The 26,715-nt window shown below is 36.7% G+C and overlaps 1 protein-coding gene and 1 long non-coding RNA gene across 2 annotated transcripts in view; both read left to right on the top strand.

Moving 5' to 3' along the window:
- The window catches only part of LOC114366759 (uncharacterized), a 117,634-nt gene extending 109,432 nt beyond the window's left edge, over positions 1-8,202 (top strand). Inside the window, exon 3 of the long non-coding RNA XR_003657047.1 lies at positions 8,088-8,202. This is a non-coding gene — a long non-coding RNA (uncharacterized LOC114366759). The remainder of the gene's footprint in view (positions 1-8,087) is intronic.
- A 1,461-nt stretch (positions 8,203-9,663) lies between these two features.
- The window catches only part of Sb (serine proteinase stubble), a 108,731-nt gene continuing 91,679 nt past the window's right edge, over positions 9,664-26,715 (top strand). Inside the window, 1 exon segment of the mRNA XM_028323752.1 lies at positions 9,664-9,760. Within this exon segment, the coding sequence (XP_028179553.1) occupies positions 9,673-9,760 (88 nt within the window). The 5' untranslated portion in view covers positions 9,664-9,672.

Below are 26,715 nucleotides of genomic sequence, written 5' to 3'. Positions count from 1 at the left end.
CTGTTCATATTGTGTAAGCGATTTTAATAAAAAAAATGTGATACATACGAGTACATGTGTTTAGTTGACACCATGTTTTATTCTTTTCCATGCCTGAGCACTAAAATGATAAGTTTAAGGTCTTTGTCTGCTACGTCGATAAGAACTACTGCGATTATTACTGTCTGGCACATTATTCCCCAATTCCCATACTTTGGTGACTTGTCCCAAAGCTATGTTTGTAAGAGACTGATTTAAGAGACACTTAAAAAGTTTTATCTTTTTAAAGGTGTACAGACCAAATTAAGATGACAATAACGGCCAGACGTATTAGAGGTTCTTAAAATGTCTTTCCCTAATCAATATACCCATTTTTTGTACAAGTGATTTCGTAGTAACAGGTATAGCTAAGTTTTCTTCTATAGTTGGTAAAATTAAGAAATCAAACTAAATTATTCAGTCATAATATTTAAAAAAAAAGGAGGTTTTTCGTCTTCGTCTGTATGTTTTTTAATGGTGATTTCAGTATCTTAGTAGGTTTATTTGATTAAAATCGTTCATTTCAGAGCAGTAAATACTTACATTCTTTCAGTATTTATTTAACGTAGATCACGTACCATTCCATGCCATCGCACAACAAAGTTTTTAACGACGAGTCAACGTGACTCTGAACTAGTGATGTTGCGTCGAGGTCGATATTTCCTCTTTTACGTATTGATAAATATAAATCAATTATTTTGTAAATTGGTTTGACCCTTTTATTAATAAACGTCGGCTTATCTCTGAGTAATTTGTTTCTTTACTTAGATTTCATTTCATTCTGTATTTTTTATCATTCCTTGATGTTTTTTTTTGTTAGTGAGTGTTATTGAGATACACCTGCAATGGTAGCTATTGGAGTACTCCAATTGCAGTGCAATGATTTAGTTTGTGAATTATGATGATTGTATTTTTGTTAGTTCCTTAAGTTTGGTTAAATTTTTTTAGGTGATCGACTATATGGGTAATGTAGGCTTTGAAGCTTTTTGCTGTGTCTTCTTTTCTAATTATGTCTGGTAGATTATATGGGTTGATACTTAGCAAGGGGGATGTCATTTCATGGTTATATCGGGCTGAAGCAAATCTAGGGCACTGTGTTAAGAGGTGTTTCCATGTTTGTGGAGTCTGGTCATCACAGGTACAGCGGTCATCTGCGACGATATGGAAACGATGTAGGTATTCCTTGTACCTACTATTTATATCAATACTGATTTAACCGCTCTAGTTATTTGCTACTTTACACATGTAGCTATGAATTTTCTTATCAATGACGTAAAACACGTAAATCTGCTTAAATCGATGATTAATAAATGTCATATTTAAGCTCCTCCCGCATGCAGGTGTCATAAGATACATAACTTACTGTCGATGAAACTGGCCAAGGTCACTATCGATGTATTACTTAACAGTTCAGCTACATCACTATTCAGTATTGTCGGGCGATGAGCAAGGAAAGTCGTTTGAAAGTTTTATAGCATATCTGTATCGCAAGTGTTTTATGTTTTACAAATGAGCTTTACTTTGTATAAAGATAAATCTTCCATGATGGATTTCTGTAAGTCTGCTTTCGAATGTTTTAAAATTATCTCTGATTAATAACTACACCTAGTATATTAACTGGTAGGTTTATACATGACTTCCTATACTTAACTTTTAATTGGACCATTGTTATGTTCAATTAAAACTGATTTGCACCACCTAACTTTGACCGTAACTTTAACGGTAACCGGTGTTATTTTTATGGAGTTTGACAGATTTTGACGTTTATAAAGTTAAAGTAAGATGGTGCAACCCAGCCTAAGACGCTGACTGCAAACAGACAGACAGTTATTAAATGTGACGCCCTTTGACAATGAGACAATACAGTTTTGTCTATCAATTGAGTGGCTTACACCCGTATTCACAAACGATGCTTGCTTAAGTGAAGCTGCAAATCGAACGCACAGCGTGACCTCGTGTGTCCACGCGCACTGTGAGACCTCATAGTAATGTTTGTGAATACGGGCGTTAATTTAGATATACTCATATAACATATTGAAGCAACCAGCCCCGAATAGTCATCCTGAGCCATTTCTCTCACGCCCCTTTTACGTGTTATCAATAATACAAATTATCGCCTCACCATAAATATTCAAGGCCGGTTCCTTATCAGACTCGGCTACAAGCACAGACAACACCTGAAGAATAGGCACCGCAGATAATGCTTCAATTTGATTGTCAAAGTCAAAGCTTTTATGACTTGATTGACTATACTTATGACTATAATGTGTATATTTTCAAGACTGTAAACCCTTGAAAAGAAGGCTGACAATAGTGACTGAGTTTCTTGCGCTGCTTCTTTTCAGCACTGGCCCATTTATTGTCCCGAAGCATTGGTAGGGTTAATACTGCAACGTGTAAAAGTGCTTTTTAAAAGCCTATTTGCAAAAACAAATGAGTTTTTATTACTTAGGCTGGATTCCACCCTCTTACTTTAACAGTAACTATAAAAATGACCGGTGTTTTTTTGTATGGAGTTTGACTGATTTTTGACGTTTGTTAAAGTCAAAGTAAGATGGTGCAAGTCTTTAGCCTTAGGCTACAGGCTTCCAGGTCACTTATACACGTCCCAAATAGCTTGCCCTAGCACCACTTCGGGACAACATATTATAGGCTGGTGCTGAGACGAAGGTGACGGAAGAAACTCATTCACTCATTCATTGGAACCAGAATATATTATTATTATAAAGAAGATTAGAAGAAATCAACAATTTAGACAAACAAACTTCTAAAGGTTAAAAAAACTTCCATCAAAGTTGCAGAACCTGTATAATTTACCAGAGGTAAATGGTGGATTGGGTCTACACTCCCCGATTTAAATTCTGATCTGAGTTAATCTTGATGTACGCATGTATTTGCCTCCCCTAGTCACCTTTTACGAAATCCATGGGAAGAGTGATAATAATTTTCCTATTCAATTTGTCTACTCGACGTTTGGACAACTGACTTCAAAACTTAATTAAAGTTGCCCTAAAGCCTAATGATAATAGCTCAATTACTTCACAAGCTAGAAGGCTTTATTCACTATCTAAGTTGTCTATGTTCGCGAGTCACTATCATAACTAGGCCAGCAAAAATATATGCGGGAATAAATCTAGCTAAACGCTTCGGGGGCGTATTCTGAAACGGCCGAGATACGGAGCGAGAAAATTTGCGAGCCCTCAGGGTGTAAGCTTTTATTCTTGTGGTTGCGTACGTTGGCACTATAAGCAAATGCTCTATAGCCTCTTTAGGATTAATGTAGATGGCCAGTTCTTCTGTAGTTAAGGACTCCGGGTGATAATTAGTAGCTGGTTTTTCATTCGAAGCAATTACTCTATTACCTTTTTATGATAAACTTAAGATAGCCAGTTCTTCTGTGGTTGGTTTACGCTACGCTTCAACCTTCTGCTTGATCATCATTTTATAGCCAATAGCTTCCCAGTTGTGGTTTAAAAAGCGCAATACAGCCGATACCACATCAAACTATACATATTTTTAATTGCCTCTATTAGAACTGTTTATTGTACCACGTGCATACCATCCCATTTCAAAACGCCGCTGTTTTTGAAAACGGCTAGCCGTAATTTAATACGGCGAATACGATTCGACTGCGACATTTCCATAGATATCCAATGATAACAGGAACTCGATTGACTCTATTGACCCAATTATGTAGAGACAAACAAAAATAACAGAGAAGCCGAATGGCGATATTATTACATTTATTACGTTGCTGACAGGAAAAGGTATTTAATTGAATTTTAATGTAATTTTAATTGAATATAAATATCTGTACTCGCAAGTGAAATTAATTTTAATTTCGTATGATGTGTAATGTGCTTTTAATGTATTTTTTTCTATTCGAAATAGATGGATGAATGAAGACAGGAAAAATAAAATGCTATATTAAGCCTCGCTTGATTACCTATTGTTCAGTCAGTAGGTGAATGTATAAGGGCATTTCTACTGTACGGTGTATTTTTTCTCAATTCGGTGCTAAAATTTATATTTAGTTTTTTAAGTAGTTTCAATACAAAAAAATAAATGTTACTCCATTCTGAATGTAAAAATAGCATTGTCACTAAATATTGTGAAGTGGTTTATGANATCAAGTCTACTTTCGGATGAAGTTAAAGAATCAAATAATAATCAAGTGATGCAGGCTGTTCTGGTCAAAAATCGTTTAATTTTGCCTTTTTATACATAGCTCAGACTGAGTTGCACCATCTTACTCCATTGAGTTATAATGTACTACGTACTAATATTACTTCAATGTCTAAGGCCCAGAACAGACGGTGAAACGCAACTGCAACGAAACTGCAACTTTCTGATGATTCTGATGAATGAAACTGAAACTGAAAGTTTCAAACTGGTCGCGTCATGTGCGGTCTCTCAACGGACGCTATGGCAGAAACTTAGATGCAACTCAAAAGTAACTAGCAGTTGCAGTTTCGTTGCAGTTGCGTTTCGCCTTCTGTTCTGGGCCTTACTCTAACTTTAACAAACGTCACAAAATCTGTCAAACTTCATACTAAAAACATTGGTTATTATTATAGTTGCGATTAAAATAAGTTAGTGCAACTCAGCCTTCAATAGTATATTAATCATGTATCGTTATATGTAAAACAAACATACTAAATATACATTAACAGACTACAATCTACAATCGTTCGGGAATTCGAAAAGCGTCGGACTCTCGTTAAGTCCCCGTGGGTGTTGGAGTTGGTATTGGTACGCAAACTTTGCTGCGAATTGAAACGGAACTCCAACTGTTCCCTGTTTAGGTATTCACATCAATTTGTGTGCAATGAATACGCAATTTGGCAATGCAACTGTTTAGGCTAGGTATACATTAATTTCAGGGAATAACACAATACGATACGTTGTCCGAATGAGCTTGTAAACGAGTACGTACTTCGACAATATTATATTAGTCTCATTAATGAATATGAATATCAGTTTATCTAAATATATATAACTCAAAGGTGACTGACTGACTGACTGACTGACTGACTGACTGACTGACTGACTGACTGACTGACTGACTGACTGACTGACTGACTGACTGACTGACTGACTGACTGACTGACAGACATAGTGATCTTTCAACGCACAGCCCAAACCACTGGACGGATCGGGCTGGGCATGCAGGTAAATGTTATGACGTAGGCATCCGCTAAGAAAGGATTTTACGAAACTCACCCCTAAGGGGGTAAAACGGGATCCACGCGTACGAAGTCGCGGGCCCGCTAGTCGATTATAAACATAGAGTTCTCCCAGCAAATTTGCTCGCAATCAACTAAAAGAGCTAAATGAGTTGTTGATATGTATCACAAGCATAGTGAACAATAATCTCAATTCAGTATGAAGGTACTACTTCGAAGTTGACTACACGTAGCAGCAAGCGCCGTTTCACCACGAATGAAAGACCTATGAAGTGTCTTTCATTCTTTGATAGACCTATGATGACGTGTCGCTAGCAATGGAAGCTATTTCATAAACAAATATTGGAATCAACCAGTCGGCTACGAAATCTATCTCTGTTAGTTACGTAGAAGTAATTTATGAACAAACTTGTATTAATGTAATATTACAAAGTTGCTAACACACGGTATAACTAATTCTGTTTATAATTCAAACTCAGTCCTAACTAATCGAGAATAAGGACCAACAGTCCTTCGGGAACATCGATGAAAGGCCCGAATACCAACTTGGACTCTCAAGGGTCCCTGAAGTGCGAAGTTTGTATCCTACAAATTGAGTTCCATTCTTTTGGCACAAATTCTGAGACCCTTAGGCTGGGCTGCACCATCTTACTTTAACTTTGACAAACGTCAAAAATCTGTCAAACTCCATACAAAAAGCACCGGTTATCGTTATAGTTACGGTCAAAGTTGGGTGGTGCAACTCAGCCTTAATGTTTCATGACGGCCTTTTGATATTCGAATCAATTTTAGCCTCTGAGGGCTTTTAGCGAAATTAACACTTTAGTGCGAAAAGGGCTATGGAAGGAGAATCCGTAATTTTGAATGATGACACTTGAAATTCTACTGGTCGATTTGTTTGGAAATGCGACGTTGATTTAGTTCTAAATTATTATTTAAACGTTTTCGTGATCTTGTGTAGTATATCCCAAAGATGGGTATGATGCAATATTTTTATCGAATCAAAATATTCTGAAGTAGGTACCTACAATAGGTATTGTGTGTATAATATTTTAAATTTAAATGAGACAAAGGTTATTAATTTGCAAATTTTCGGCGTTTCAAAGCGTTTTTACTCGTCCCTGTACAATTTAGTGCTGCGTATACTCCTGCTGTGGCCACTATGGGCCTCATAAGAAGGCTCAAGGTCACCCAAAGGGCGATGGAGCGGGCTATGCTCGGAGTTTCCCTGCGTGATCGAATCAGAAATGAGGAGATCCGTAGGAGAACCAAAGGAACCGACATAGCTCGCAGAATTGCTAAAATCAAGTGGCAGTGGGCGGGGCACATAGCTCGTAGAGACGATGGCCGTTGGGGCAGGAAAGTTCTCGAGTGGAGACCACGGGCTGGAAGANGTGGGCGGGGCACATAGCTCGTAGAGACGATGGCCGTTGGGGCAGGAAAGTTCTCGAGTGGCGACCACGGGCTGGAAGACGTAGCGTGGGCAGGCCTCCTACTAGGTGGACCGACGATCTGGTAAAGGTCGCGGGAAGAGCCTGGATGCGGGCAGCGCAGGACCGTTCATTGTGGAAAACCTTGGGGGAGGCCTTTGTCCAGCAGTGGACGTCATTTGGCTGAAACAACATACTCCTGCTGTAGCCCACCCGTACGTTAAACAGTTATAAGCTTTTATAAGCGTTAAAATTTTCTAGCGTTAAAATTTTAAAGCGTTCGCAAATTGTCCGCTCCATAATACGGCTGCGGCGTTGACAGCGACCGATAACGCACTAAGCACTGGCGGATTTACGACCACCATTTAACTACACTTACATTTCTGCAAGTGGAAATGTGCGCCTAGGGTCGCCACGTGTCCGGCCTTAACCGGACAAGTTTGGCTTTTTACGGTCGTTTCCGTCCAAATATTGTTAGGCTGTCCGGCTTTTGTTAGGCTTTTTTATGTGGCAGCTGGGCAGGACCTTATGTGCTAAGTTTTAAAGATAAACAAATTAAGCAATGGCTTAGGGCATCACGTTTTGGGAGCATTAAAAAGACCACAAAAGTTTGGAACCACTTAGGTTATTTCCGCGAATTCAAAACCAAGGGGGTACGCTCATGATCAGGCTTTTAGGGTAAAATGTCCGAAAAATTAGGCACCGAGTCCGGCTTTTGTGTTTTTGGACCTGGCAACCCTATGTGCGCCCGTATCTCGGTGGCTAGCCATTGGGGTTCGTGTTTATGCATTACGTTTCACTTGACTGTGAACTGTTTTGATTGGACTAGAATTTATCGAGATGAATATTGAGTAGCTCGGTGTAAATCGATAAACGCTGTCTAACCCTTTGGGTTGTTTTGCATTTGGATTACTTTTATAGTTGTTACACTATGTTGCAAGGTAGCAAACTCAAATACGCATATTTAATTTGGCCAGAGATTGCCTAAATAGTAACTTTTGAACTGATGGCCGTTGTAGCAGAAAAGATCTCGAGTGGTAATCACAAACCAGAAACCGTAGTATAAACAGGCTTCCCACTGGATAGACCGATGATCCGGTGAAGCGCAGAGCAGTCCCAGTCGTTGTGAAATCATTGGGGGAGGTCTTTGTCCAGCAGTATATTGTAGTGTATATTCACTTTTATTAAATATCTATGAGATGAAACCTGAAAAATGGTTCGTTCACTGCTGGACAAAGGCCTATCCCTAAGATTTCCATGACGAGGGGTTCTGCGCTGCCCGCATCAAGGACTTCCCGCGACCTTTACTAGATCGTCGGTCCACCTATAATAATGGTATTCGGTTTCCCCACTTCAATGTGCATCAGTATAGATACATTTGTCTTGTTACCTCATCCCCTAATCTTTTGACATAAAGAAGAAGAATGCTGACGTTGTTTTCTGTTTGTTCCAGGTGTGGTTGTGATGACATGGTGGTGGGCGCTTGCGCTCCTAGCGCTGGCGACTCCCGCCCGCCCCGCGCCCCGGGCGGGCAACGGTGAGCTAATTTACAGTAAGCATCACTTTGAGCACCCCACACCCTGCTGCCAGAGATTTTGCTAAGACGTAGTCTTCGGAGACATTCTCATTCACTATAAAAGAATGTGTGTGCATGAAAAAAGACAGATTGATTCACTATATGCACCTCATGTGCATGAAAAAGTTGCTAGTAAACCCAGTTACTTAAGAAAATTCACTAGTCAATCCATTTCAGTGAGAGCCAAAGCACACGATGCGTTGCGCCGTCGGTGCGACGCCGGAGCGAAATCACTGCGTCGTCTTACATATTATAATTAACTGTGGTGTAGTTCTTGCAACTCACGAAAGCAAGTAAAATTTACTTGTGTGTGTACGTGTACATGCACATAACGGCAGTATGTCATGTAATGTTTTTCAAAACTTTTGGAAAAACAAACAGTAGCATGCAACCACTCATGTAAAGCTCATTCGCCTTCGTGAATTGCAACAACTGTATGTCACACGATACGGCGAAATCTTTAAGATGCGGCGCCGCAACGCATCCTGTGCTTTGACTCAGAGCACGGATTTGAGCGCCTGCCCCCTCTTAAAGCCCACTGATTCTGCTGAGACTGAGACGTATTTGTCGTTACTGATGATGGATCGAAACAGTGAACCTATTTTTTTTAAGAAGAGTAGGTACATGCNATACGCATGTTTAATTTGGCCAGAGATTGCCTAAGTCAGTGTTTTTCAACCTGTGGGTCGCGAGAGGTCGTAAAAACTACCTCAGTAAAAAAAACAGTAAAGGTTTAAAGCTAGATCTATTCGAAATCTAATTATGCAAATGCATAAATGTTGTATAGATTGAAGAATTTGGTGCCTACAACATCTTCATAAAAGGCATGAAAAAAAGCGATCGGTCGGGGGGTCGCAAAAATTTTTTTCATGCTAGGGGGGTCGCGTCATGAAAAAGGTTGAAAAACACTGGCCTAAGTAGTAGCGTCAACTGATAACCGTTGGGACAGAAAAGATCTCGAGTGGTAGGTAACCACAAACCAGAAAGCTTAGTGTAGACAGGCTACCCACTGGATAGATCGATGATCTGTTAAAGCGCAGAGTATGTATGTAGGGCCGTTCATTGTGAAATTATTGGGGGAGGTTTTTGTCTAGCAGTGGACAGTAATAGCTTGAGACGAGACTATACCTATTCACTTTTAATAAAAATCTATGAGATGAAACCTGAAAAATGGTTCGTTCATTTCAGCCAAATGGCGTCCACTACTGGACTGATATTACTACAAAGGCCTCCCCCAATGATTTCACGACGACTGGTCCTGCGTTGCCCGCATCCAGGTCTTTCCGCAACCTTTACTAGATTGTCGGTCCACCTACAAAATGTTATTCGAATCATATCCAATTTCAGGTTTCCCCACTTAAATGTGCATCAGTATAGATACATTTGTCTTGTTACCTCATCCCCTAATCTTTTGACATAAAGAAGAATGATGATTTATTTGTTTGTTCCAGGTGTGGTTGTGATGACATGGTGGTGGGCGCTTGCGCTCCTAGCGCTGGCGACTCCCGCCCGCCCCGCGCCCCGGGCGGGCAACGGTGAGCTAATTTACAGTAAGCATCACTTTGAGCACCCCACACCCTGCTGCCAGAGATTTTGCTAAGACGTAGTCTTCGGAGACATTCTCATTCACTATAGAAGAATGTGTGTGCATGAAAAAGGACAGTTTGATTCACTATATGCACCTAATGTGCATGAAAAAATTAGTACATAAATCAGTTACTTAAGAAAATTCACTTGTCAATCCATTTCAGTGAGATCCAAAGCACACGATGCGTTGCGCGCACGCCGGAACGGTGTCGCTGCGTCGTCTTACATAGAAATATCTGTGCCATGTCACACACGATACGGCGAAATCTTTAAGATGCAGCGCCGCAACGCATCCTGTGCTTTGACTCAGAGCATGGATTTAAGCGCTAGCCCTCTCTTAAGCCCACTGATTCTGCTGAGACTGAGACGTATTTGTCGTTACTGATGATGGATCGAAACAGTGAACCTATTTTTTTTAAGAAGAGTAGGTACATGTATGCAAAAAGGATTTATTCAGTACAGTAAGCATGATTTTGAGCATCCTCCCTCAAAAAAACCATTGATTCTGCTGAGACTTTATTACTAAAAGGTATCAAAATAGTGTTCCCGTTGAAAACCCGTTTTCCAATGTCCCGTGAAAAAGACTTGATTTAATTATAATTTTAGTAAACCCACTTCACAGTAAGCATTATTTACACCATATCACCCATATCCTCTGAAACCCATTGATTCTCTGTTGAGATGAATTCGTTATTACTGATAGAGGTAAGAAAGTACTTACCTATATTTTACCAGATCCATGAATTATTTCAGTGAACCTATTTCAGCCTAAGCATTACTTTAATCACTCCCTGTGTTAAAAAAGATAAAATGCTAAAAAAATATTCACGCGTATTTTTGTATCAGATCATTTAAAATACACAGTGGTGACACGTGTGAACATTCAACACTGAATATGCATGAAAGCTCACTTCATAACGACGTGTGCTTTTAAAAAAATACGACAGAATAATTTTCGCACTTTGTTAAAATACTTCGGTGGGACACGTTTCTAAAAATAAAAATATTTTTAGCAACATTTTCTTTTGCTGAAAAATGTACTTATCAATATTTTCAAAAATATTTAATGAACAAAACATTTAATCACAGCCTTGAAAAGTTCTTAATCACTTAAAAAGACTTTATTCTTCGATATTTTATTAGGCACAAAGAAAAGCTATGAAGTAATTCTTTGCTAACGCCATTCATTTATTAATTTCAGTGCTGCCATTTTTTCCTATTTACAGTTAATTGAAAATTTATTGGAACAAGCTGGCATGTGTGCCTTGTGATTTAGTTTATTTAATTATTATGCTAGTATAAGTTTTGCGGCAATGACTATCAAAAATCTTCTTTTTTTCGTGTCGACAACAAACCTACACAGTGTCAGCCCAAAACTCCGCCACAAGAGTGGCGTTGTCAGTAGCACTCATCAAATCCTGCTATCAAAAATAATCTACTGTGAAGGTTTACACTATGCAATTTATTCTATATTTCTTGCAGTAACTAGCGGAAATTTATATTAAGGCTTAAACAATCCATCGTTCTAGACTTATTTATCTAGGGGCCCATAAGTCCTGGTAAATTATTAGGGTCCCGTGAATCCCTGTTGAATAATAGAAAAATAGTTGGGAAAATAACGGCGTTCCCCGCGATTCTGGTAATTCTGCATTCTTTGGCGATTTGTGAGAAATATTGTTCAGATAAGTTATGGGGGTGATTATATCGGACGTTTATTGTTTGTTACGTTTGATTTATGTTAGCAATACTGGGAAAAACCTGGGCTTTAGGTTTTAGGTTTCCTTTTTGTGGTTGCTAAGTTTGTAGAGCTAAAACAATTTTTAGTTACTAAATGAGGTCAAACGAATATGAATATGAATAAACTCAGAAATGTAATGCTGAAACAATGGGCTTATGTTTCTTACGTAAAATATGTCATGTTCATAATCATACTTTTATTTCAATATATCAACGATAAAATGATAATGAAACAGTTATTATCTTCCAAGAAATTATGTTACGATCAGTTTTATAAACAAAATATTTATTTTATTCGTTAAAAATAACTAAATAATTCAATTTTGGAATGTAAAATAATAAATAAAGTAAATAAATAAACAAACCGAGATCTAATCACAACAACCTTGCCTCAAACGAAATTATCTCCGAAACTCGCAGAAGCGTTTGGAATGATAAACAAAATTGCTGAATTAATTCCGATAAAATACAAATCAAATTTAAATTGCGACGGGCAACGTCTCCGAAAAGATTTTCGTATTTTTATTCAGGGCAAATAAATCTAATTACCATATTGAATCAGACAGAGGGTTCCGTACCTAACATAAGTGACGGCCGCTTAGCTACGTGCATCTAATATTGTTTATTGTATATTTTATCTACTCTATCAACTTAGTACATAAATAGTACTCTAAAAATATCCCCACTGAGATGTTTAGACTTATCTTACATCATGTGGGTCGGTATTATCCTAGTAGTGTATATTAAAAAAGTCTTCAACAGTGAAATCAAAACCTTAAGAAGCCTTAAACGGCAAGATTTATCGTTTTTACATACTAGTATCATCATTATTTCAAAAAGCGGTTAGTTTTTTATCTATTTTTATTTCAATACTTTTTATAGTTACTTATTACTCTTCATCCAGCCAAATATTCGGAAATTGAACATTTGAGGTAGAATTTAACCTTTCCTTTATTCAATTTTAACCTTCCATACGTTGCCGTTTCCCATACACGAACATTTAAATTATTTTATTCGATTAGCTCGATTGGGCAGGCAGGCAGCGAGCGCAATCGAAAGTGACATGCGCAGTTTAATCACATGCGTGAGTAGGGTATGCAAGTTTTGTGAATCAATTAGGAAAGGTACTAAAATTGTAGTCATTCTTTGATAATGATAGGTCAAATCTTATCGATTGAGAGCCTACAATTTATAATAATCTACTCACTTGTAAATAAAACTGCACAACTGCACTTGTTCTAACGAGCTTATTAAAAAAATTTGGATACTGATAACAAAGTCACCCTGTATTGTGCACGACCGATCGTTGTGGAAATCTTTGGGCCTTTGTCCAGCAGTGGACGTCATTCGGCTGAAACGAACGAGCGAAGATTTTGAAAATATAAGGTTTTAATTTTGACAAGTTAAATATCACATTTTTAATACGATGATTATTCATAAACTATTTTCATTTCGGTACAGTCAGCGTCAAATAGTTTGTGACACCCAAAGTGGTCAATAAGTTGACAAGACGTCAACTTTATTCCAATCATAACAAATACGTGTTTCGAACTTATTGGCTACTTTGGGTGTCACGAACTATTTAAACGCTGACTGTACACATATGACAGGTGAAACTCTATGGAACGAAGTCGAACGAAAAACGAGTAATTAAATAAATCCGTGATTTATTATAAGTTGATATTCGTACAACTCAAAAGATTAGTAGATCTATGAGTAATTATAAAGTTACCTGCCACTTGAAAAGCAACATTTCTAATACAAAGCTGTTTTATAAACATTTCCGCGCTATATGATGTCTTGAAACAATTAAGATCTAGTTTTTTCAGACAACTCAACAGATGGACAGTCAAACGCTGTTTTTGTCTGTCACTGATCCAGACATCCGTGATAGAATAAACTTGATAATCAATTGTCTCAATTAAGTATTGAACCTGTCCAATTAAAATCAGAAGCCAACACTACATCACAATGGAAATCACAACTCACAACCGTTATCGGAACCGAGTATGTGTGTCAACTGCCATAATATACAGCCGCGGGCGTCAAAGCGTTAAACTTTTTGTGTATGTTACCCAAACTTGTGTAACAATTAATCACCACGATAAAAACAGTGCAATGATGATAGCACCGACAAAAAATACACAGCATTATGAATAGAATGTAATTACGCGATTCATGAATGGGCAAGTACCGTTGGCAAATATACTGCAATCGTGAGCGTTTCGGTATCGATCTGTGATTATGATTAATTAATCTGTGAATCTTTTTGAATATAACATTTAATAAAGATATTTCATTTGTAAACTGCAATCATTCATTTCGTCCCACATAATCATCACGATTTGGCAATCACGACCGTATTAAAGAATATAGAAATTTTGATCGTGATCGACCCGTAATGCATTTTTACTTTACTTCCAAATCTTAAGTTAAGATTTGTTATGTAGGTTAGGTCAGTTCATTTGGTCACGAGAACTAGGTACCAATTGAGAATAATGTTCAGATTATTACTTACTTAAAGTCCGTTTGAAAGATCGGAGCTAAGGGTGGTCACATAAAATTTAATTTATTTTCTATTAAGACCAAAGATTTTTCTCAGTGCAAATTTTTACTTTATAAGTTTAAATTGAATTGAAGCTTAATAATTATAGGTAACATTTGTTTTGGTTTCCAACAACTTCAAATATCAGACAAAGAAACATAACGACAATGTTAACATAATTTAGCTCTATTATAGTTAACTAAACTATTGTACATCACATTCAAATTACGAGTACATGTAGAGTATGTTATTTATGTTAACATCACAATAAGTCACGTCTCGGCCACAAATTCCTACACAATACAACAAAGTCCTACAAAACCACAAAGCCTGGTGACCCGACCATCAAAGGGCCACCGAATAAGGTGTTTAGCCCACCAGGTGGTAATTTGTACAAAAGTGAAACCACTTCACTTTCCACGCGTGATGCGATCTCGCTCGCTCTTTCTTATCTTTACGACTTGGATCGGCGTAGGGCTGACAGATTTTATGAAGGGATTGTAGCTATTGTTATACTCTAGTATTAGTTGAACTTGTATTAATGCTCTTTTATGTTAAGAAATGATTATGTGAGGCGGAATATTATGAGTAATTCCATGAAATTAAATTAAATAAGAATACAAACACTACTTAATGTACATGAATAGTACTGTCACTAGCACATAAAACTGGGTACACAATATTTTTGTAGCAAAATTCCACGTTTTACAACTACATGAAATGTCATAGTATGACATTTATCGTCTAAAAAAAGTTCAGGAAACCTGAATTAGATGCATACTTATAATGCGATATAGTCTTACTATGGAATACCAGCTAAAACATGTTGCAATTAGCTACATACTATGCTTTTACGTCAAGAACTTAATAAGCCTGTAAAACGCTATAATTTGCCTCCTTCAAAACGTCTTAAACGCCTCCAAAAGGCCCGTTTCAGTGTAGCAGCCCTAGTTAAGATTTAAAGCATATTTTATGACCTTCGCGACTTTGATTAAACCGTTCATAACTATAGAGAGCTATGGGCTATGGCTATGGGCTTTGAGACGCCGACTCTCCCTTTTTGAGGCTTGATGGATTGTACCGGTTTGATTGCTGACTGTTGAGATGGGTCTGCTTTGTATTTATTCATTCCATCTGGAACATTAGCAAATAATGAAACAGATGACTTCGATCAAAAGACATTCACAGGCAAAGGCTTTCCCCAAGGATTCACGCAATAACCGGTCCTGCACTGCCTTATCCAGGTGCTTCCCGCAACCTTCATCTTTATCTATACTCGAAAAACTAAAAAAATCTGTAAAATATGTAAGTATTTGACAGGAGAGCTTTTTGAAAGCTTAAAACTGATTTGGTGCAGTTTTTAACTGAGTATGATTTGCACTAAAACAGCAGATTCGTAAGTTTTCCGTGGATGAAACGTATGTAGTTGGTAACAATAACAGAAATAGTTCTAACGAATCAAGATTATTATTATTTCCGTGCCAAATACGAGTACCTACTGGTTCAGAACGTTCCCTCAGCAAAACCGTTTTGCTCGGAATTTCCAGGCACCGAGCATTATGTCCTGTATTCCACATGATCCATCATCTCCACTAGCCTTTAGCGACTTATATCGGCTTACAAACTAATTGGGTCCCTAACAGCCTAGCCGTGGTGAACGGACGAACCATAGAAGTATCATTTACAATAGAAATTACGTAGGCCTATTGGCTACGCGACTACGAGACGTCCTATGTTAGCAACAAACGCGACGCTATGCGACACGACGCTATAGTACTCATTTCAAATCGTTACTTGTTTGATAAACATGTGTATGCTCTTAAAATGTAATCTTCAGAAGCCTTTTAATAATATGTAAGACTTTTTTATGCGCAACTTTTTTTATGTGAGATGCGGTCTAGGATCTGCTAATCCTACAAGAAATTAGTCATTGTCTCTACAATAGAATATCCCAAAAACCTCTGCAGCTGCGTAATTATGAGAATTACTGATATTTTTGTTTCACTGACACTAAAGTCAAAAGTCTTTGACCAGTGTGTGTTGCCAGTGATAGTATACGGATCTGAGACGTGGTCGCTTACTATGGGCCTCATAAGAAGGCTCAAGGTCACCCAAAGGGCGATGGAGCGTGTGTGTTATCGAAAACAAAATTTGTCTAAATCTGCTTCGACATTTCCGTTTACCGCGTAGGTTTATATCTGGCTAGCAATCTGCGTCGGCACATGACTTATTGCGGCCGTAAGTTATGCTGTACTCGCTATGAAACTGGAAATTGGTATCTGGGAATAATCATCTGATTATATATACGTCGACGATATTTTTTGCCATTTTTGGTAGGTTTCGTGCTCAACTATAATTATCGTTTGAGACTGATTAATGCTGGTTTTTTAGTTAGGCATGTAACGTTAGATTCTGATAGCGATAGAAGTAGATTTTTAAGTAGATAATAATATGAGATACCGATCTGTCTGCTCAATATCTAGACAAATGTCTTGGTCAAAGTGAACACGGCTACTGTGTGCTTACCATGAGTTTACGTTAGATGTACTCGCTAGCGAGTGCGTCAAAAAATCTATTAAGATTTTTGTTCTTGGAAGTATCTGATAGGGGGACATAATCTGACAATCTGTTATACATACATGTAATTTTTTTACGCAGTTGCTAGCGACCACACCTAACGTAAACTCATGGTAAGCACATTGTATTACTTACAAGTGATAATTTGTGATAAGAAAATATCCCAAATCTAGATATTTTCTTGGTCGAAAAAGGTCACCCTTTTCTCTTAGCCCTTTCTTTGTGTATAGAACCTCATAAAGTAATATTAAAAGTATGATATCTGTCAATCACGTAGCTTCTCAACAGTGATAAATCCACCAGCAATTCTAAAACAATTCTGCTAACGTAATATTTAAGAGCGAAATACTCGCATTAAAATAATGACAGACATTTTGATTTAACGCTAATATGACGTGATATAATATCTCGAGAATAATTAAAGTCGTAGCACACATTTCATTTCGATTTAAGCGAATTCAGCTTTGTATTAATTATTCATACCTCAGTATCAGCGCAATCGCTCCAGAATTATAAGTGGAGCAACACATTAATACAAATGCTGCGATCTGAATATTATTACATACATTACAATACAAATTGTGTGTAAGCCAGCTTTCTTTGGCTAAAATTATCTTATTGATAAGTTAAACTGCGAAAACTCTCACTTCAGTTTATTGGGACTATGATTTTGAGAAAGTAGTGGGAAAAATGACGCCTATTACGTACAAATCATTCTCAATATCACTATTTTAGTATTGTAAAACTGGAGGGGTGAAAAAAGACTTACGCCCGTATTCACAAACATTACTATGAGGTCTCAAAATGCGCGTGGACCCTCAGGGCGACACACAAACCAATCACAGAGCTCTATTCAACGCTGTGCGTTCGATGTGCTACTTCACTTAAGCAAGTATCGTTTGTAAATACGGGCGTTATTAAGTTCGGGATACGTCAATAGCCTATGTGATTAGAATGGACAAATATGTGAAAACATAGAGCAAAGTAAAGTTATAGGTAACTATGACCCAGTGTCAGGCACTGGCCACACATCGGCTATAGGGTAGTTCGTCGTTGTTATCAATTATGAAGAATGTTTTTAAAGAACACTGGTAAGTTGTTAACATCATTGGTATGTCCTACACGCATCTCTTTTTGCCGAGAAAGGTTGAATCTGATTTCAATCAACTTCAGAGCCCCAATACCTTCCTCAATTGCATTACTGATAACCAATTTAACGTAAGGGAAAATTTAAGGTGTACATTTGTACCTTCACCTTGCGTTAAATTAAGGTCAAAATATTATAATCAATATCAAGCTTACTCGTAATACTGTTATTAACCGGCAGACAGTGGTGACTGAGTTTGTTGCGGCGCTTATTCTCAGCACTTGCCAAATGTTGGTCTCGAAGCGCTGGTAGGGTAAAAAGATTATAAGACATATAGAGGCTCTTTAAGAGGTAAATGTTTGACGATTTGTAAGTACTATATATTAGTCTATACAAATAAAGAAATTTTGACTTTGACTTTGACTACGGTATCTTTAGTGGTTAGAAAAGATGCTGTTTTACAGAAAAAATGTGTACCTAAGTATGATGGTCAACAGTACAAACAATTTCAAACAGAAGGCACCTTTGTGACACTTTTAACTGACAACCGGCCACTGTCCGTTTTCTCTAAAGAAACTCGGATAATGCGCGTGCGACGTAGGGCGTAATGGTAGGATTTCCGCGATGCGCGAACGCAAACATTTTCACCAACATGTGGAAAGTGGAAAACAGAATGGCGGTGAAGCGTTTGTCAAGTTTTTGAGCAGATAAATATGTTTGAAATGTGTGGTGTTTACAAATATTGTTAGGTTTTAAGTGAAGTTTGAATATGCAATGGATGCTTAGCGTGTAGAGGGACACACTAAGGCTGAGTTGCACCATCTTACTTTAACTTTGACAAACGTCAAAAAGCTGTCAAACTTCATACAAAAAGCACTGGTTATGGTAATTGGCACGGTTAAAATAAGGTGGTACAACTCAGCCTAAGTCACTTTTACCTTTAAAAACCTAACTAATACGAGTAAGAGTATGTACCGTGATTTATGTGCAACAAAGTTTTACTTAAATAAGAAATCCACTCATGCCCATTTTCACCATCAATCTCTAATTTTTAAGTGACCCCTATGGTAACACTTAACAGGAATTTTGTTTGTTTTGTTAAAAATTAGGGATTGATGGTGGGAACAGGCATGATCCTATTAATTGCTATTTTTAGTTTAATAATAAAATAAGATGGGTCTTAATAAATAATTGACGCTTCATTGACCATGCTTTTCTGTGAGCATTCATTGAAGGTTTTTCTGTTGATATTATATTGTTTGCGTTAACCTGTCAACATAATGTAATTAAGAGTATTTTATACTTAGTAGCTATGACGTGTGTATTTTGAGTAAAAGAAAGGAAGGCTTATTCTCAGCATGTGCTCATTTATGGTCCCAAAGCAGTAGTAGGATTAAAGTAATACTGGGACGTGTAAAAGCGCTTTTTGAAAGCCTATTTGCTGAAATAAATTTCTAAACTTTTACGACTTTTAAAGATATCTTAAAAGCTTGAATAATATGCACGATAGGAGAGCAAAATGTAGAGCTAAACTATTATAGTGAGACATGTGCAAAAAATAAAATTTACTCGAAACAAACATTACCGCAAAGATCTTATGCGTCCATTAGATTAGTCACGAAGGTGCGCACGCGTCGCTAAGCATGTCAGCAGGGCTATAATTCGTTTACGTACTTTCGGGTCTCTCTACCCCTATTTCTCATACTGGCATCTCGCTTTGTCTGAGAGGGACGGGAACATTCGAAACTTCGAAATCGAAATTTGTTATTGGCTGAATATAAATGAGCTGAGAGAGGTTTTTGTAAACATTTTGAGAAAAATCGTTTGTTTAAAACAAGTTTGAGTAATAATATTTGTTTTTTATGATGTTGGTACTGTATTCGTTTTATATGGTTGGTATGACCTTTCGCTAATATGCACACATTCATCAATAAACTTTTAAGCTAAGTCTCACCACCTTACTTTAACCGTAATAATAACAATAACTGGTGCTTTTTGTATGGAGTTTGACAGATTTTTGACGTTTGTCAAAGTTAAAGTAAGATGGTGAAACTCAGCCTTAATATGTGAAAACCTTTATTACAAGAGCCAGTGTCCACTCTACTTATATTAAATTATCTAATAATATATTTTAGTTAGTAGTAGTTAATTAACTTCTTCACACATTAAATTTTAATCTAGGTAGTATCAAAGTATTTTATCAAAGGTAGTATACCTTTATTTATTTATACCTTTGTTTATCCCTTTTTAGAAACTCCTGCATATCTCCGAAAGCCAACCTTATGGCCTATCAAATTTAATACACCTATTTCAGTTAATCCTTATTTACAACTTCAATAAAATTAACTAATGAACAATGTAACGGCGTGTTTAGGCGGTAAGAAAACAATTAACGGGCCTGCTATTAAACCATATCTTTGAAATTTTAATGGTTTTTCACGTTAATTAGTACACTAGCATTTTATTTCCTTGTACCTATTTCCGAGGGATTTTTTAATATTTATATTTTTGTTGTCCTGCTCTTTTCTTAATAGCTTTAATAAAAATGTTATCTTTTGTAAGCCGCGAGTTTAAATATCCTGTAACTTGTAGTACCTAGTTACTTAATTAATAATCGCTGTGTAAGCATTTTTAATAAAGACATTAAAATCATTTTTATATTGTGCGTGAAGCAAAAAATCACTGCGAAAACAATTGACAGTCGATATTCATAGATTAACGAAATGTACTTAGTGGGCAGACGCTGCAAAAGAGTTCAAAAAAGGATTCTTTAAATGATGGCCATCGATTTTGGCCGTATGCAGCCAAACATTTATTTTAGAGAATAACATAGGTATAATGTTTACATATCTATAATCTTCAATTCTAATTAACTTTTCTATCTCTATCCCTCAACCCTGTAGAATAAAAGAAAGAGACGGACACTTACATCGATTGTAGTCTATGGTTTTCCTCACGTATAATGGCAAACGTGTCTGCGATGGATCGATAAGCTTAGGCTGAGTTGCACCAGCTAACTTTGACCGTTACTATAACGATAACCAGTGTTTTTTGTATGGAGTTTGACAGATTCTTGACGTTTGTCAAATTAAAGTAAGATGGTGCAACCCAGCCTTAGTGCCTACCATCACCATTCATCATCAACAGCCCTTTACAGTCCACTGCTGGACTATGAGCCTCCTCCACTATAGTGGAGGGTTTTGCCATAATCTCCACGCTTGGCAGGCGGGTTGGAGATCGCAGTTTAAAAGATTGATGTTTTTCAGAGAGCGCTGCTGCCCATTCTCTGTTTGATGTGTAGTCCCTAAGTCGCCTCTTACGACACCCGCGGGAAGAGTAGGGGTTGCCGTGAGGTGACGGCAGAGTAGAATACATTTGTCACCATCACCATTACGTGCAATTAATAATTCCGCAAAACCATTTCATAGCTATCGGAAACCTATTAAAGACTTAATGGGGTTCTGATAAGACATTAAATACAATAATCAACGTTCAGGCACATTAGATATTATTATACTGGTTTTGGTTTAATAAAAGGGGAGCCGAAAAATTGTTTAATTTCGCTTCTCAAACATTCAAGTCAAACTCTACTGAAAACCGCTATTAATGAAAAAAACACTCTAAATATAAGAAGGAAAGAAAATTATTTATTCGGTTCATAACATAAAAATAAACAGTTTTAACGCCCGTAATCACAAACATTACTATGAGGTCTCACAGTGTGCGTGAACGCACAGGGTGACACACGAACCAATCAAAGGGGTCTATTCAACGCTGTGCGTTCGATTTGTTGCTTCACATAAGCATGCATCGTTTGTGTAAAATTACCAAAATGGTTACCTCTCAGCATTATGTCCTGCTATGTATGGTATACATGACGCTGGTATTCTGCGGAAGCCATTGTTGGAAAGAGCGTCTATATTATTGTTAGTAATTGCCTATCTTGTGTTCAAGTAAAATTAATATTACTAATAACATTAGAACAATAAAGCATGAGAAAGGATTATTAATTAGTAATTAATACAGACATGCGTGTAAGCATTACACCGATGTAGAGTCAACAGCATATCAGTTTATACATTTTTATTGCAATATCACCCTTGTAACTACTTTTTAAGATGCCAGAATCGTTTGTAGGTACATTACATAAATCCATCTCGTATACCTAATATGGAGATAAACTCAACCGTCCGCCGAGTATTTACGAAAATAAGAAAGTTTTCCCAATAAACATAAACAGATGAGAGCGTCAACATTCTAGTCTCTTGTTTACAGTCTACACTTTAGTGTTAACTTGTTAACAACGTGCGAATTGCTGTTTTACTGGCAATAAACAATTAATTAGTAATGAAAACGCACTTACTTGCCGTGCTAAGGTTTTTCCGGCGCGTAAAGATGTTTTCTGGCTAGTGTTGCCAGTATCATTTAAATTTTGTCCCGATATAATAATGGGACGAAATGTAAAGCTGATCGGGGCTTGTGTTTTAAAGTCAAAGCTAATAAGAAAATGAAAGAAAAACGATTTTTATTAGGAAACTTTACAGACGAGTTCGTTTTTCCCATGGAAATTCAATAAAAGCAGTCGTTCATGGTCATGTACTTGTAATAGGGATAAGTTTGCCACAAAATATAATGTTATCTGTACATATTAAAGGTTTTAACCTTTTCAGTGCCACGTCAAATACAAAAGCCATCACTCTGATGCTACGCTTGACAAATTAATTATGATATCAATATAATCATTGTATTCATTATTATTCAGTTAACATAATACTCAATTAGCCTATTACTGACATCATTTTTAAGACGGATTAATTGTTCGTTGGCGGTCAACCTGATGTACGCATGTATCCGTCATTGGCGTTGAAAAGGTTAATGAAATTTGGGTCATCTAGACCTGATTAAGCGTGTTGGAACGTGTCACCAGACCGAAATAGCACTAAAGGCAGTTTCCTTCAAATCGGGACACCTGACAACACTATTCTTGGCCCAACGATTGTTTGGTTCATTAAGTGAAAAGGAGAAAATGGATTCTGTTCTGGCCGTTAATAGTTTGGATATACAGGCCATGTATTTGACGAGCGAAATGCGGTTTTCAAAGAAGATTCCACTGCCTAAAGTGGGAAGGCAACTCATTTAACATCGAGTAATCGTTGCCGCCGGTATACGATAATTACTAATAATTACCTACATATGTTCTATATTTGCACTTCCTTCATTTGCCTCTAGAGATTAGAGATGGGCGTGCTCCTTCAGTGAGAACTAAATGATTTGATGATGATATTTGCACTAATGGGCAATATTAGCAGACGTAATAGCAAAATACGAGTAAGTACTTAAAATAACGGGATAATGAACCAACCTAGGTATTATATTGTTGTACATGGCATGCGAGACCATGGGTGCCTTGATGGCACGTAAAATATGAGTGTGACATAAGTGTATAATCTCGGTGTTCCTTGGTACAACACGACAGGAGAAGAAGATTTTTTTATTTTATTTCGTTTTAAGCTTATTTTATCATTTCTAAAAATTAATACCTACTAATTTCTGTCTCAATCCAACGTCATGGCTCATTCATTTGCATTCCAGCAACTTTTGAAATTTCTGTCCATCATTTGCCACATTCATCCAACGACATAGGTAACTGCGTTGGCAAAAAAGTTCGTCCAGCATTTTGTCAGTGAGTCGCATACATAATAGACCGACAATTCCAGTTCCAAATGAGATTGGATAAACTGGGCTTTCCACTCCTCATTGTGGCCCCAATCCCTCTTTCCTCTTAATCCCCTGATTGTGGAATTCGATTTTGTGAAGTGCCCGTGGGATGGACAGGATACTATACTTATTAAAACAAGAAAAACTTTCAGTAGGTACTTTTGATACATAATGTTAATAATTATTGATTCACCTCATGGGATTGATATATTAGGTGATTCTGTCACTACAAAAAACTTGAAACTGGAATGTAAATATTGTGTCACTTACTTCTCATATAAATAACACTTTATGGAGTTATGAAAGAAAGGCTATTTATTTAGCTAGGAAGAAAGTCCTACTTATTGGGCATTAAACTTACACATTTTCTGACAGACTAACTTTAACAAACTCACTTCAATATTCCAATCTGATACTATTCTGTAAGCTTCGACAACTGCCTCCAGCAAAATACTCACTGGCTCTATAATTTCCATTTCCCACCAAATCTAGTGTTAATCAATAGTCACTTTCGCCAATCAATAATATTTGCTTTATATCTAATAACCAGATTGATGAAGATAAATAAATATGGCGGCAATGTCAATAAACTTTCAAATTATTATTGTTTAGGCCGTGCGCGGTGAGAGGCGGAGCGACAGTTTAAGTGATTTTTTAAAAGTATGAATTGAGTGTTTACTAAATTAATATTATTCAAGTGAGACTTTGTGTAGGTACATATTAAAAAAATCTCATAAAACTAATTTTATTTTTGCGAGTAGGCTCTTAAAGCACTTTTACTTTTACTACTTTGTTGGTACTTTAGCGATTTCGCACCTAAAGTTATCTCTAGGTCAATACTATTTTGGTATTTTTTCCAAGTCCCAATAATTCAGTTGGCCTTGGCAAAGAGCATTACCATTCGCTACAAAAAAGAAGGCAATTAATATTAAAATTAAATGTTAGCTTGTGAATCCATAATTTCTGAAATTACTAATGAAAAAAATATAAATAAAGAGTCTCTAAATGTTACCGAAAATATTGGTTATATTTTTTTTAAAATTTTGAGTTTTCTTTATCACCGAGTAAAGGTATTTGTACCAACTAGAGAGCCTAGGCAAGGTCAAGTCTAGAATTAAATAAAAAAATGTAAACAGTTAATTAATGTAACTATGTTAAGCTTAACAGCTTTGTTTACAGTTTTTAATCTACGTTAATTGTGCTGTTCATATTGCTCCGGCCCAAGGGGGAGTTCGCGATTCGCTCCGCTCGGGTCCTTGAAATGGGGCATAAGCAAAGTGGGGCGTAACGTTTAAGGGCCCGAGGCGCGATGTCGACTCAATCAATCATTATTAGTAACGATGGATGGCGATATTTTAAAAGCGAATTATGTAAATTATTTAATGTATGTAAGTGTCTTGCGTAAGTCATTTTAATTGCTGTAATTTCTTTTGCAGGCTTTCAAATAAAAGGTCATGTTCAGTTAGTTGTGATTTATGTTTACGTTTACGGGGAGTAATAATTGAGATATTGTGAGTGTTAAAATTAGCTTAAATTGCAAAAAAATACGATTTAACCTTTGAACTTCGAACTCTGCCTATTTTTTCTGACTAATTTGTTTCGAATTCAACGCAATTTTACTTGTAACTATAACTTGGGTTTAATTGGCGATCAAGACACATCATGATTTTCATTGATGAGTAATACTTACCTACCATGTTTTTTGCGATTTTGTGAAAAATATTATTGGCAAGTAGTTGCTAATTGNGTATATTATACAAGACTTCAACAGTGAAATCAAAACCTTAAGAAGCCTTAAACGGCAAGATTTATCGTTTTTACATACTAGTATCACCATTATTTCAAAAAGCGGTCAGTTTTTTATCTATTTTTATTTCAATACTTTTTATAGTTACTTATTACTCTTCATCCAGCCAAATATTCGGAAATTGAACATTTGAGGTAGAATTTAACCTTTCCTTTATTACATTTTAACCTTCCATACGTTGCCGTTTCCCATACACGAACATTTAAATTATTTTATTCGATTAGCTCGATTGGGTAGGCAGGCAGCGAGCGCAATCGAAAGTGACATGCGCAGTTTAATCACATGCGTGAGTAGGGTATGCAAGTTTTATGAATAAATTAGGATAGGTACAAAAAATTGAAGTCATTCTTTGATAATGAAAGGTCGAATCTTATCAATTGAGAGCCTACAATTTATAATAATCTACTCATTTGTAAACAAAACTGCACAATATACAGGGTGATTTTTGTATCAGTATCCAAATTTTCAGGATCGACTCAGAATCAGTAACTCAATTGATTTACGTAAAGAAAACAAAGCTTTTTTCTCCATATTTAATTATTTTCATCCGCTGCGCGCGGTTTCCAAATTGATTCACGTGGAAAATTTGCTTCGTTCATGGAAAAATACGTACACACAGTTAACTGCAAAGCTTATTAGACATAATGGTGAGCGAAAATAAGCAATAACCTTTAAAACTTAAGATATGGGCACCCGCGGATTAGACTTTCGATATTTTTTTTTGCGAAAAATACCACAATTAAAAATAATTACGATAAAGTTGTATTGTCAAATTGTTCTAACGAGCTTATTAAAAAAAATTTGGATACTGATAACAAAGTCACCCTGTATTGTGCACGACCGATCGTTGTGGAAATCTTTGGGGAGGCCTTTGTCCAGCAGTGGACGTTATTCGGCTGAAACGAACGAACGAAGATTTGGAAAATATAAGGTTTTAATTTTGATAAGATATTACATTTTTATTACGATCATTTTTCGTAAACTATTTTCATTTCGGTACAGTCAGTGTCAAATAGTTCGTGACACACAAAGTGGTCATAAGTTGACAAGACGTCAACATTATTCCAATTATAACAAAGACGTGTTTCGAACTTATTGGCTACTTTGGGTGTCACGAACTAGTTAACGCCGACTGTTCACACATGACAGGTGAAACTCTATGAAACGAAGCTGCTGACAAAAACTAGTAACTAAATAAAATAACAAGACGCATGGCAAATCTCGGAGCTCAAATTCGAGATTTATTTTAAGTCGATACTCGTACAAGTCAAAAGATTAGTACTATTAGGACAAAGTAGCCATTAAAATTCACCTGACAGTTAAAAAGCAAGATTTCTAATACAAATCTGTTTTATGAACATTTCCGCGCTATATTATGTCTTGAAACAATTAAGATCTAGTTTTTTCAGACAACTCAACAGATGGACAGTCTTATGCAGTTTTAGTC

This window comes from Ostrinia furnacalis, unplaced genomic scaffold, assembly GCF_004193835.3.
Source record: "Ostrinia furnacalis isolate ACB-3 unplaced genomic scaffold, ASM419383v2 OfSCF0682, whole genome shotgun sequence".
In the NCBI taxonomy this organism is placed as follows: Eukaryota; Metazoa; Arthropoda; class Insecta; order Lepidoptera; family Crambidae; genus Ostrinia; species Ostrinia furnacalis.
Note: the sequence above shows the minus strand (reverse complement) of the source record. Positions and strands in the feature narration are given on the sequence as shown.